The 13,642-nt window shown below is 44.6% G+C and overlaps 1 protein-coding gene across 1 annotated transcript in view; it reads right to left on the bottom strand.

The window, feature by feature from the left end:
* Positions 1 to 13,642, bottom strand: part of ARSG (arylsulfatase G) — a 109,171-nt gene that overhangs the window by 67,483 nt on the left and 28,046 nt on the right. The window contains exon 2 of the mRNA XM_058561433.1: positions 1,179 to 1,948. Within this exon, the coding sequence (XP_058417416.1) occupies positions 1,179 to 1,396 (218 nt within the window). The 5' untranslated portion in view covers positions 1,397 to 1,948. The remainder of the gene's footprint in view (positions 1 to 1,178; positions 1,949 to 13,642) is intronic.

Genomic DNA, 13,642 nt, shown 5'->3' with positions numbered 1-13,642 from the left:
AGAGCAGCAAGGGACACCTGAGGCAGCCAAGAAAGCTTTCCTGAGGACTTCATGTGGAATCGGGACCCAAATGGTGAGTAGAAACTAACTACACAGAGGAAGCGGAAAGTGTCCCCAGAAGAACTAACCACATAGGTGAGGCCCACGCAGAGGGAGGCAACAACTGCAGACGGCTGCGAGACAGAGAGCAGTGCTGGGAACCAGTGTGGAGAATGGGCTGGTCTTGTAAGCTGCTGTTTGGAGTTTGGATTTTATCCTTAGGGCCACAAAATGCCTTTGAAGGACTGGAAGCAGAGAAGTGTTTCTAGAAAGTTCACCCTGCGTGAGGTGAGGAGGATGGACTGGAGTGGGTTAGACCAGATGCAGGGAGCTCAAGGGCCCATATCTCAGGGGAAAGCTCCTAGCCTGAGGATGCAAGAGGCTGAAACTCTGTAGAGACATCCCATGCGCTGTCCTAACCAGCTAGCTGGAACTCCCACGAGCCTAATGGAGGCGTTTAACCCAGCGCAGATGGGATCTGAGCCGGCCAGTGTGATCAACACCAGCCCAAGAAGAAAATCCAAAAGTCTGAAAGCTCTGACACTTCTTCTCTATCTAAGTGGGCAAAGGGGCTCAGCATCTGAACAAAAACGATTTATCAACACTTTGACCCATTCAGACGCACGCCTCTCGCCTTCTGCTGTCCCTTCGAGGCAAGTGTGCCTAAAAGGACCAGTAAGTCCTGTCTGCTCACAAATAAGTCCTCTTGCCTTTGTGGGCTTCCCTGACTTTCAGTTGTTCTTCAAAGGTCACCTTCTCCCTTGAACCCCAAGGCTGGGTTCCACACCCCAAAAATTCCTGATGCAGGCTCATGTACTAGATAGTAATCTTTATTTTCCTTTTAACCTGCCTCCTCTACCAGACAATAAGTACCTTAAGGGCAAAGTTTTTTATCTTGTTCACCTCTGTCTGTATTCTCGGCTCCTAACACACGCACAATAAGTGTTATCAGATGGATGGACGGATGGATAGGTGAATTTCTTCATGATGCTGTACTGGCTTCAAATTGAGTTAATCAATTAATTAAATCAACACGGACCCATCAATTGCTCTTTAAGTGCTTTATGCTGCCCTTTCCCCCCAGAAGAGTCAGGGTAAGACATCCAAAGAGATGCTGGCTTGGCATCTTCAATACTCACCTCATTCCTTCTGCAGCCATCTGATCAAGGTTGACAGTGTCCTTCGTTTCTGCCCAGTTTGCTCCCAGGTCACCCCACCCCATGTCATCCGCCAAAATGATCACGAAATTCGGTTTCTGGCCTCTTGTTTCCCCACTGAAGCAAAAATCCACAAGAGGATAAAGACATCCCGAGAAACTCACCCCCACCAACAAAACCTTTAGAAAAAGCCAGCCCATGGTGGTAAAGGGAGGATTCTGGGTGTCTGGAGTGATGGTGGGCCACAGCTAGAGACTTCTCTAAGAGCTCCCTTCTGCTCACTTTCAATGCCGGGAGTCCCTGGAGAGCAGTAGTGGAGTTTGCAAGAAGATACTGCTGCTGCTGGTGGTGGTGGTGGTGGTGGCAGTGGTGGCGGTGGTGGTGGTGCCTAGAGGGGTGGTGGGGGCTACAGAAATGGGGCCCCCATCTGGAATCCTAATTCAGAAGAGTCAGGAAACTTGCAGCCTCGAATCTGGCTTTCCCCACTGCAGCTCTGTAGGGTCCCTGGTTGTGCACGGCAACCAGACATCAGTGTCAACAACTGCTCTTTGGCCACCTAGAAAATGACCCCTCTGTGCTCAGGGATGTTAGAGCCGAAGCACAAGCCTTGCATCTGTTCAGGACTCCAGCTGGTGAGTGCAGGATAAATTCTCACATCTGCAGAACACCTGGATGTTCTAGAAACCACAGTCAGCCTCGAATGAGTTTCTGAGTTCCAGATGGTTAAGGACTTCATATTTCTCTAAGATTTCCTAAAAGAACAAAAATTGACAGGAAAACAGAGTTAAAACTGCCAGTGCAGCTGTGTTTTACTCAGTAGCTTAGGAAATAATCACTTTTCCATGCCAACACATGTTTTCCTTCTTATTCAAATATTCAACTGGTTCATCAGTTTCTCCACCTGAGAAATAGTGATGCTAATAATATTTGCAACGGATCTATAATCACAGGGTTGGAAGTAACACTGGAGATGATGATACTCAACCCACTCACTTCATAGATGAGAATATGGAGGCCCAGAGTTCTGGATGGAGTAAGGGCCAGCACCCAACTCTGCAAAATCTCAGTGCTCCCCCCCTCCCACTCCACCATGATTCTCTGACTCACAAGAAATTCCTAAATTAATTGTGATCTTATCAAACCCATTGAGGATTCTAGAAGAAAGGGTGAGACCCTAACTTCCTCTAAGACATGAGTGACACCCATACTTCCTTTCTAACAGTCATGCTGTAAACTAACATTTCTATATAAAATTATTGATAGAAATTAACTTGGGAAAAAAGGAAACGTAAGAAAAAAGTTAATGGCAGAATCTAGATGGAGATTCTATGGGAGCTCACTGTAGAACTCTTTCAATTTCGCTGTATGATTGAAATGTTTCATAATAAAATGTTAGAAAAAATTTCAAAAGAATTTTTTAATGGAAATGTGTCCCTTTACAACTTGACAATGTAATTTTTAATAAGAAAATCTAACTATGTGGTCAACCAGGGCTTCTTACACTTGGATGTACATACAAATCAGCTGGCGATTAAAATGCAGATTCAGTAGGTAAGGCTGGGGCCTGGGATCTGTATTTCTAACAAGCTCCCTGGTGAGGCCTAGACTGCTAGTCCTTGGATCACACTTTGAGTAGCAAGATGCTTAGAAAACAAAAACCTCATGATTCTGGTCCTAGAAGAAAACTAACCTAACCGGAGATAATTAACCTAACTGATGCTTACCTAACTGGAGATGATTCAGCTTCAGTGGATAAACAAGAAAGCAATAAACCCAGTTGAGTTTTGAAAGATAGGAATTAAAGGTTATGCTTTCAACTGCAACTTGCAAATGGAAACCATAGAATAAAACCATATTACCTGTAGTTCACTTAAAAGCCCTAAATTTACAAGGTTAGTAAGGAGACACAGACTTGAAATTCTGTACCAAATAAAAACTTCAGTTGAACACCCAACCCATGGAGAGGATTAAAGGAGAACTAATTTGTAAGATATAAAGATGCTACTAGGGCTGGGGGTATGACAGATGCTATTTCCAGTTGTATATTCCTGCCCTCAAGGAAGGAATGCAGAGCTGACAAAGTCAGCCAGCCAACCCAACGGCCAAGCCAAGTGGATGGGGGTGGTTGGAGGTATGTAAATTCTGGAAGACCTAGATAAACTCAAAAGGATGGGCAACGCACTTAATCAAAATAAAAGGAAGTCCAAGTAAACAGCCATGGTCATCTGCAGGCCAATGAATCAATTGTTCAGAAATGCAAATTCTTCCGTTTTCCAAAAGGAGAGTTATTATTTCAAACTCAGTTAGATTCAACTGGTATTTGTTGTTCTTGAGGCCCAAAAAACTTCTCTTTTTCTAGAAGAAAGAACCTTTGCACAAGGAGGGTGCCTAACAAACACTTGCTGACCTGCCGGTTGATTCTTAGCCTCATTCTACTGCCTTCTGACCATCAGCAACAATCATAGGAGGCTTTTCTCCTTAAAGCTACTTAGTTTGTTCCAAACTAAGTAAGCCACTAAATTAAGTGGCCTCATTCTTCAGCCATAATCTATTTCAGAATGATCCAACACAAAAGACTTCAGGGAAAAAAATTCACTTAAGAAAGAACTTAAAATTAAGATGGGAACATAAATAAACAGATTGTTTTTCTTAACAGTTCTATGATAAAACATTCCTTTGAGGATTTCAAAGAGAATCATTAATACTTAAATTTTTCATAGAATGGAAACAAGCTAACTTAGCTAGTACACCATTGCATTATCCTTCACGCCCACACCTCCAGGGAGACGTTTAATTCTTTCCCCACTTATTTTTTTTAACTAAAGGGAAAAGGCAAGCCAGACATTCAAAGAATGGACTCCAAGACATGGACCTTGATTAAGATCCAAGCTGACGTTACGGAAAACAGTATGGAGGTTCCTCAAAAAATTAAAAACAGAATGACCATATGATTCAGCAATTTCACTTCTAGGTATTTATCCAAAGGAAATGAAATCAGTATCTTGAAGACATATCTGCACCCCCATGTTTATTGCAACATTATTCACAATAGCCAAGATACGGAATTAACCTAAATGTCCATCGATGGATGAATGGATAAAGAAAATGTGCTGTATATATAATATATCTAAACAATGGAATATTATTCAGCCTTTAAAAAGAAGGAAATCCTGTCATTTCCAACAACATGGATGAACCTGGAGGACATTATGCTAAGCGAAATAAGCCAGGCACAGAAATACAAATACTGCATAATCTCAGCTACATGTAGAATCTAAAAAAGTTGTACTTATAGAAGCAGAGTGTAGAATGGTTGTTGCCAGGGCTGAAAGGTCAGGCAAATGGGGAGATGTTGGTCAAAGGACAGAAACTTTCAGTTATGCAGGATGAATAATTTTTGGAGATCTAATTACTATAGTTAATAATACTGTATTATATACTTGAAACTTGCTAAGAGAGTAGATAAATGTTCTCACCACAAAAAAATTAAAAAGGTAACTACGTGAAGCAATGGATGTGTTAATTACCTTGATTGTGGTAATCATTTCACAATGTATACATATATCAAACTATCGTGTTGTACCTGGTAAGTATATACAATTTTTATTTGTAGATTATACCTCAATAAAGCTGGGGGGAATTTTTTAAAAGATCCAAGCTGAGACTTTGAGTTCAGTCCCTAATCTTTCCCAACTTTTTCATTACACATCTCCCTCCCCCTCTTAGAACGGAGAGTGGACACAGGCAAGGAGAACTCCTCTGGGCTGAGGAAGAAAGTGGGAGTCTTTGGCAAATACAGCATTCACCCCTCCTTCCACTGGCCTAGAAGGTCCCTGACCCCGTTACTCAATAAACCTCACAAGGAAGGCCCATCTGTTCCATTCAAGCAGAACTGACTGGGAGGGATCCTCGTTGAGCACAAGTATGAACCCCTGCCCACGTCTCAGTGCTCCTCAGGCAGCAGGAGAGTGAATGTTAGTTGCCAATCAGATTTAGCAATGATTCGTGTTCTTCTCTCCGACCCCTGTTCTAAAGCAGGGCTACTGCGTCTACCAAAGTTTGAGCTCCCTTCAGGCTCCAGGCTTACTTCTGGGTCAAGGCACTCATAAGCAGCAAAATGACCAACAGGTGGCTGTCGGCAGGAAGGGCTGAGGAGCAGATGGGGCGAGGCAACCTGAAGATGCTCTTTGCGGTGTCCGAAGTCCATCACCTGACCCTGGCTCCCCGTGGGCCTCCCTGTGGCCAACCAGCCTTAGAGAGCCTTGAAAACAGCTGAAATAACAAGAAAGTCGGCAGACCTTTCTGGCAGAGGGCTCTGTCGGTTTTCCAGAGACAAAGCTTCTGATGAGCTGAGGCCAAAAAAGACAAAGGCACAGGGGGAGTGTGATCTCTGGTTGCAGAGCACTGTTGTTTCACCCGCCAAATCAGAACACGGCCTCGGCGCTGGCTGGGGCCAGCAGTCACGCGGGGCCGGCAGGAGGCGCCTGGGGCAGCAGCTGCCCACCTGCAGTCTGGAATGATTCCCCCATGCATTGTCATCCACCCAGCAAGCGTGGACTGAGGACACGTCCCGTTCTAGGCGCCGTGCACGCAGCAGTGATTGAAACCCCCAAACCCCTGCCCTCACGCTGCTTCCTTTCCTGTGGGGGGAAGAAAGGAAATGAGTAAAATACAATTTCAGGGGGAAAATCAGATCAGGAAGGGGATCAGGAGTGGTGCGGGGAGCAGGTGCAAAGTTAGAGAAGGTCAGGGATGACCTCACTGGAAAGGTGATCTTTCTATAAGGACCTGTAGGAGAGAAGGGAGGAAGCTCGGCAGCTGTCGGAAGTTATGTCAGAAAGGTATGGCCGGCAGAGAAATCAGTGAGGGCAAAGCGTGAGCTCGCGTGAAGGGCAACAAAGAAGCCACTGTAGGGCCGGCCCTGTGGCTTAGCGGTTAAGTGTGTGCGCTCTGCTGCTGGCGGTCCGGGGTTCGGATCCCGGGTGCGCACCGATGCGCCGCTTCTCTGGCCATGCTGAGGCCGCGTCCCACGTGCAGCAACTGGAAGGATGTGCAGCTATGACATACAACTATCTAGTGGGGCTTTGGGGGAAAATAAATAAATAAATAAAATTATATATAAAAAAAAAAGCCACTGTAGAAACAGTGGAGTGGGGAAGGGTGAAGACTAAATGGAGTCAAGAGGAAGACAGGCTCTCACTGAGCAAGAGGGGAGGCTAGAGGAGGCTTCAAGCCAGAGCAGCGAGTTCTGACTCACATCATAACAGAGTCCCTCTGGCTCCTCTGCAGAGAATAAACAAGTGTGCTGCAGGGTGTCAGGTGAGAGAAAAAGCTGAGGAGTCCAGCTTTTTTTCCAGTTAGGAGTCCACTGCATCAGTCCAGGTGAGTCCAGGTGAGAGACAGCGCTGGGGTGAGGCAAGCCGAGTGCCATAGGCATGAAATTTGAGGAGTGGCACACCCTCCCAGGAGCCCATCCCACACTCACATGACTGACAGCGAGCGCGTCCTTAAATTTTTCGTCATGCTAATCCAGGCCCAAGTGGAGAGGAGAATCCAGTTACCGTGGTAGCCAGGAAAGAGGGCTTTCAGGCTTTTAATATCTGTGTGTAATAAACATCCTTGTGGCCCCTTCCTGTGCCCCTAGACCCAAACAAGTCAGTTTGGGACTGGCCCAACTCAGAAAGATTGCTTTCTTAGAGTGTATCTGGGGGACCTCAGTCTTAGCTCAACAGAAGATGAGAAGGAAATCTTTTTTTTCTATTATATTTTTTCTTTTAGTTTTATTGACATACAGCACTGTATACGTTTAAGGTGCACAGCATAACGACTTCACTTAACATATACTGCAAAATGATTACCACAATAAGTTTCGTTAACGTCCATCATTTCATATAGGTACAAGAAAAAAAAGAGAAAGAATGATTTTTCCCTTGTGATGAGAACCTTTAGGATCTACTCTCTTAGCCATATAGCAGTGTTAACTATAGTCATCACGTTGTATGTTACATCCCCAGGACTTACTTATAACTGGAGCAAAGGAAATCTTTGATTGATTGCCTCTATCCAGGCTGGACAGCAATTCCACTTAGATAATTAACATGCTTTTTTTTTTTTAAGCGTAAAAACCTCAAGCCAGAGCCTGTTGTTGGGAATATCACTTCTGTGAACCCAACAACGCCAGGATACTCATCCACAGGGGGCATATGACATCCTGCCTGGCTTTAGGCTAGAACCACCTGTTGGGACTGTCACAGAAGGAAGCCATGTGGCAGGACCCAATTTGGGAGGGCAGAGGTGGCATCATGCCATGTATCTGAAAACTCAGTAGCCCTGCGGAAAGTATAGCTGGGTCCTTGAACACAGGTCAGAAAAACAGAGAGAGTAGATGGGCCTCTGAATAACATCCTTTCTCTAAAATTTTATCTTCCACTTGACAAGAAAAATCATGAGGGGTGTGGTCAAGTAGAAAGGGCTCAGAGTGAATTACCTGCAATCCACTCCTTGAAAGCCTGTTTGCCAATTTTTTAAGGACTTTTTACAAAGTTGTATTATTTTTTTTTAATTTATATTTATTTATTTTTCCCCCAAAGCCCCAGCAGATAGTTGTATGTCACAGCTGCACATCCTTCTAGCTGCTGTATGTGGGACGCGGCCTCAGCGTGGCCAGAGAAGTGGTGCGTCAGTGCGCGCCCGGGATCCGAACCCGGGCCGCCAGCAGCGGAGCGCGTGCACTTAACCGCTAAGCCACGGGGCCAGCCCCAAAGTTGTATTTACTTATTATTTATTAACCATTTTATTCTGGAAGTTGTCAAACATACAAAAGTTGAGAAACTCATGCATAGCTACCCAACATCTAGACTCAACAATAATCAACATACGGCCAGCCGGGCTTCATCTGTCTCCCCTTCTATTTCCCTTCCCCTCCTCCACATACATTGGATTGTTCTGAAGCAAACGTCAGATATCATGTAATTTCATCCATACACATTTCTATATGGTTCTCTAAAAGATAAGAATTATTTTTAAATATAACTACAATTCTATTAGTAGCCCCTTTTTAAAATTAACCATAATTTGTTAGTATCATCAAAAATCCAATCAGTGTGTAAATGTCTTCCATTGTCTCATCAATGGCTTTTTTTTTACAGTTGGTTTGTTCTGATCAGGGTCCACAGTCCACTACACATTGAATTTGCTTCTTGTATCTCTTCTCTTTTCATTTATGTAAGTTCCTCCTCTCTCTTCCCTACAATATATTTGTAAATAAATTTGGTTGTTTGTCCTATAAAATTTTTCAAATTTTGGATCTGACTGATCGTACCCCATGGTGTCATTTAAAATGTTCCCTGGACCCCCATCTTCCCTGTAAACTGGTTTGCAGATCTAGAGGCGAGATCAGATTCAGGTGTGATGTTTTGGCAGGCCCACCCCATACATCTTATTTTTCTCCCTGTCATGTTAAGATTGATCAGTGGTTCATGTGTCAAAGTTTCATTTTTTTTCCTGTCATTTTTGCAGGAGAATAGGGAACTTTCTATCAAATGCTACATGCTATCTTTTCTATTTTTGCAGACTTATCCTTTCCCTGGATCTGTTCCACCTCTAAAACGAAATATGTTAGATTCTGTTACAGACTGAATGTTGCATCCTCCCAAAATTCATACGTTGAAGCCCAAAGTCCCAGTGTGATGGTATTTGAGAAGGGGCCTTTGAGAGGTCATTAGGTTTGGAGGAGGTCCTGAGAGCGGGGCCCTCATGATGGGATTAGTGCCCTGATAAGAAGAGATAGGAGAGAACTTGTTCTCTCTCTTACAAGTGAAGACACAGCAAGAAGGCGGCTGTCTGCAAGCAGGAAGAGAACTCTCACCAGGATCCAAATCCACCGGCTTGTGGATCTTAGACTTCCCAGCCTCCAGAACTGTGAGAAATAATGTTCTGCCGTTGGTGGGGCCAGCCCCATTGTGTGGTGGTTGAGTTCAGTGTGCTCCACTTTAGCGGCCTGGGTTCTCGGGTTCAGATCCCTGGCACGGACATACACTGCTCATCAGCCATGCTGTGACAGTGACCCACATACAAAGTGGAGGAAGACGGGCACAGATGTTAGCACAAGGTGAATCTTCCTCAGGAAAAAAGAAAAATAAAACAAAAAATAAAGTTCTGTTGTTTAAGCCACCCAGTTTACGGTATGTTATGGCAGCTCAAACCAACTGAGACAGATTCCAGCTAAGTTTTATCTGAGAACCTCTGAGGCGGAGGCAGGGGCAGAAGTAGAGGTCAGACCAAAACTTGGGGGAAAAAATGCTCAATCCAGTGAAGCAGTTACTTGGCAAATTGCCTTTCGGGGGTGTGTTGACCTGTTTCCAGAAGAATGTGTGTCCAGAATTCAGCATAGTCATTCGCTGGCTGTGTGACCGTGGATAAGTTACAAAGTCTCTCTGTTTCTCTCAGTTTCCCCACTGACCTGAAATGTAGAGCCATAGTAAACTTCCTCCACCGCGAACACAATGTGAGAAGGAAATAATCCAACACACGTCTACTCTCGGTAAGTGCTCAGAAATGTTGGCTACTGTTATTCCATCTCTCAAACGTTTGGAGGATAAAAAGATAACAAATACTAGAAAACTTTGAAAAAGAACTATGCAAGCCCAAAGCGTCACTAAAATTAATATTAAGCAAAACTTTTCTGAGTGTAGATGCTGAAATCCAGACTCCTCACAGCTATTGGCTGGGTTTTTGTCATAACTGTTGGTCTGCTCGCTCTGCTGCTAGATTCTGAACCCGGAGAGGGTAGGAGCTACGAACACCATGGTCACCAACAATGCCAAAGTGAAAGTGAAGAGTCATTCTGATTTGCGTTTCCAAAGCTCCAAACTATAGTTCCTTGTCACACAACCCCATGGCTGCCTGTGCCATTCTGGCTAAACCTGAGCCAGATCTCGCTACCTGGACAGATTCTGGTGACAGCTGGCATGGTCCTTGGAGTACGTTGCCTACCAGCAAATCTGATTTCGGATAATACAACAGTATGAGGTCAAGTCACGGTGTAGGGTGGGTGCTAGGAAAATCCCCCTTTGCTGACACTAATTGAAAGTGGGAATTACATTTCAATATCAGATATATCCAAGAGAATTATTTGTCCATGACACTAGGCTAGGTGCTCCAGCAAGAAAAGTCCACAATTCTAGGATGCAAATTCCATAAGGGCTGGGATAAATATCTGTTCTATGCCCTGCATAATCCCGGTACCCAGCCCAGAGGGTGTTTAACCAGTACTTGCTGGATGAATGCATCTAACATCAACAACTACGGCCGAGCCTGCTCTGCCCCACCCCAAAAGCTCAGCTCCATCTCATCAATTCCCTAACCTCAGATGACTTGTCTAAGTTCTCCTTTCTCCGAGATTCTCACTTGTAAAAGTACACTTGTTGAAATGCTGCTTTAGGTAATAATCACACGTGTCCTATCTTCTGAACTAGACAGTAAACACTCTGAGAGGAGGGACCACATCCTCTGGGGTGTGGTTTTGTGGCCTGGGAAACGCTCACGAGTGCTCATGAGTGGGCTGTGATGAGCAGAGGCTGCCCGGGTTGAGGAACAGTGGGTGTGGGATGGAGGGAGGGATGCTCCCTGTACCCAGTCCCGCCATGTACCCCTACTAAGCATTCAGGCTCACCTAAGGAGGGCAGAGCCCTCCACTGACCACGGCAGGGCAGGGTCCCTCCTGGCCTCCATAACACAGTCCCGGAGCACCCCTCTAGCCATCTGGAAACGCAAGGATGTACTGGTCCTAAAGGGTTAAAATAGGAGCTTAACACCATGTATTATCCCAGGGAACAGCACGACAGGCTGTGCGTGTTTAGACAAGATGGAGAAAGCCAGCATCTTCCTTCAGGCAAGAAACATAGCAGGGAAGCAGGTTTTTATTTCTTGGCCTTGAGGAACACGAAGGGTGAAGCAACTTCAACAATTATTCAAAGAAAGCCTGATTTAACCGGGGCCAAATCCAGTGGTCCCATACACAGCACTTTCCAACATTTCCAATTACATTTCATGACCCACAACTGTGTCATAAAATTTACTCCTAAAAACAAGGTGATTAAAATCACTTTGTTGGGAGAATTTTGATTTTTGTTTTGTTGTTTTTAGGACTTTTGCAATAGGCTTGAGATATTTATAGAGGCCTCCTCGAGGTGATGTTCTCTTTTTTTTTTTTAAGTAATAAGAGGATGACAAGGCTATAGGAGCAGTAAACTGTGAAGACTGAGAAGTCTGCAAATATCAGTGTTGAAATCAAATAAAACTTACTCCAGAGTGAATGAGACACACCCAGTGATACATCATCAACACTGCACCCATAGTAACCAGGCATTGTAGAAGTCAGATCGCCGGAGGCCCCTGCCTCCTGGGTGGGGAGGTGACATCCCGGTCCCCAAATCCAGCATGCTCTCTCTTGCCTCCTGCCGTCCTCTCGTGCTTTTCACCCTCCCCCTCCCCCTTGCCAGTCTTTGCAAGGTCTTTCTGCCTGTTCTACGCCTCACTGATCTCCATCCTCCTCAATCCCCCAGCCAAGAGTTACAGGGCCTCATCGTGAGCCAAGCATAGCGCTAAGCTGCCAAGCCCCTTAAACATTGCTAACTCAGTTAACCTAGCAACACAGCACGGGGCCCCCACACAACAACCCTATGCAGTAGGTGTTATTATTATTACCCCCTCTTCTTGGACGAGCCGAATGAGGTAGAGAGAGGTTAAGTAATTTGCCTAAGGTGACATAGCTAGTGAGGGCAGAGCTGAGTCAGGCTCCAGAGCCCATGCTCACTGGCTTCCTACATTTATAGCATCTTACATCGTACCTCTCCATTATACAGCCCCTACCTGGCCTTGCACGCTCCACTATGGTGACTCTTGGGTTTGTTTTATCTCCCCAGAACTTAACCCCTGAGGGTAGGGACCACATCTTTCTTGGCCTCATATTATTATGGACCATACTCACTGGCCTGCAAATTGTTTTGCTTAGGCATCCCATAAAAGAATTTGGAAAAACACTAAACCTGGTCCATATCAATCAGCTGCCATAACAAAATATCATAGACCGGGTGGCTTAAACAATCGAAATTTATTTTCTCACAGGTCTGGTGGCTGGAAGTCTGAGGTCGGGCTGCCAGCACGGCTGGGTTCTGGTGAGGGCTCTCTTCCTGGCTTGCAGACAGCTGCCTTCTTGCTGTGTGCCCACACGCCTTTTCTCAGTGTGTGCTCTCACAGAGAGAGAGAGATTTCTATCTTCCCCTTCTTATAAGGACACTAATCTCATCATGAGGGCCCCACCCTCATGACTTAATCTAATTCCTCCCAAAGGCCCCATCTCCAAATACTGTCACACTGGGGGTTAAGGCTTCAACATATTAATTTGGGGGTGGGGGCAGGGGGGACAGACATTCAGTCCATACCACCCTCACACAGGTTTAAGTTATCTTCAATGTTTCATTGTAACTTTAAATTAGTGGCAAAAGATATCATTTCAATTGAATCTGTAAATGTAGACTTTTATAATAAAACTATCAAACCACTCTTTTAAATATATCCAATGTAATATAAACACCAGAGCAATTTGAAAAACCACCATCATTCCTTTAAAAATTACATGAGAACATTTCTCCTTAGGTCAGAAATAATTTTCTATCATTTCTTTCTCTTTTTTTCAAAACTGCATTTCCATTCCATCTCAATACAATATACTTTTAGGTTTAAACGTACTTAATTACCTTATCCTGTTTCTCTGAAATACAGACTTTGAGTATAAATTGAAATTTAATTTTTTTTTTAGGGAGATTGGCACTGAGCTAACACCTGTTGCCAATCTTCCTCATTTTTCTTTTTCTCCCCAAAGCCCCAGTACATAGTCGTGTATCTTAGTTGTACATCCTTCTAGTTCTTCTATGTGGGACGCCACCTCAGCATGGCTTGATGAGCGGTGCACAGGTCCGCACCCAGGACGCAAACCGGCGAACCCCAGGCTGCTGAAGCAGAGCGTGCGAACTTAACTGCTAAGCCACTAGGCCAGCCCCTGAAATTTAATTTTTCACACTTTACTCCAGGTGTGAAAAAAAACCCCTTCTGGACTTGAGTTCCTATCACAATTACTACTCTAAGTGATAATTTATAATCAAACAACATATACTATAAATTTTGACAAATTATTATTGAGCATACAATAATTTGATTGGAAAAGCATCTTTAACAAGATGGACTGAGGGAGATGGGACATATTGACTTGAAGAAAGGAAGTTTCCTTGACGTCCATATTTCGATGCTCCCCCGCGAGACGTTTTAGCAGGAGAGGGCACGCTGATAGGATCCTGGCTCTGGTCAAGCAGGAAAAGGCCACCTGCGCAAGGCTAACGAAGCGCCAGGCCTGCAGCACGGTGGGTTCCCAGAGAAATCGGCTTTAG

The sequence above is a fragment of the Diceros bicornis genome, chromosome 18 (genome assembly GCF_020826845.1).
Source record: "Diceros bicornis minor isolate mBicDic1 chromosome 18, mDicBic1.mat.cur, whole genome shotgun sequence".
Classification (NCBI taxonomy): domain Eukaryota; kingdom Metazoa; phylum Chordata; class Mammalia; order Perissodactyla; family Rhinocerotidae; genus Diceros; species Diceros bicornis.
Note: the sequence above shows the minus strand (reverse complement) of the source record. Positions and strands in the feature narration are given on the sequence as shown.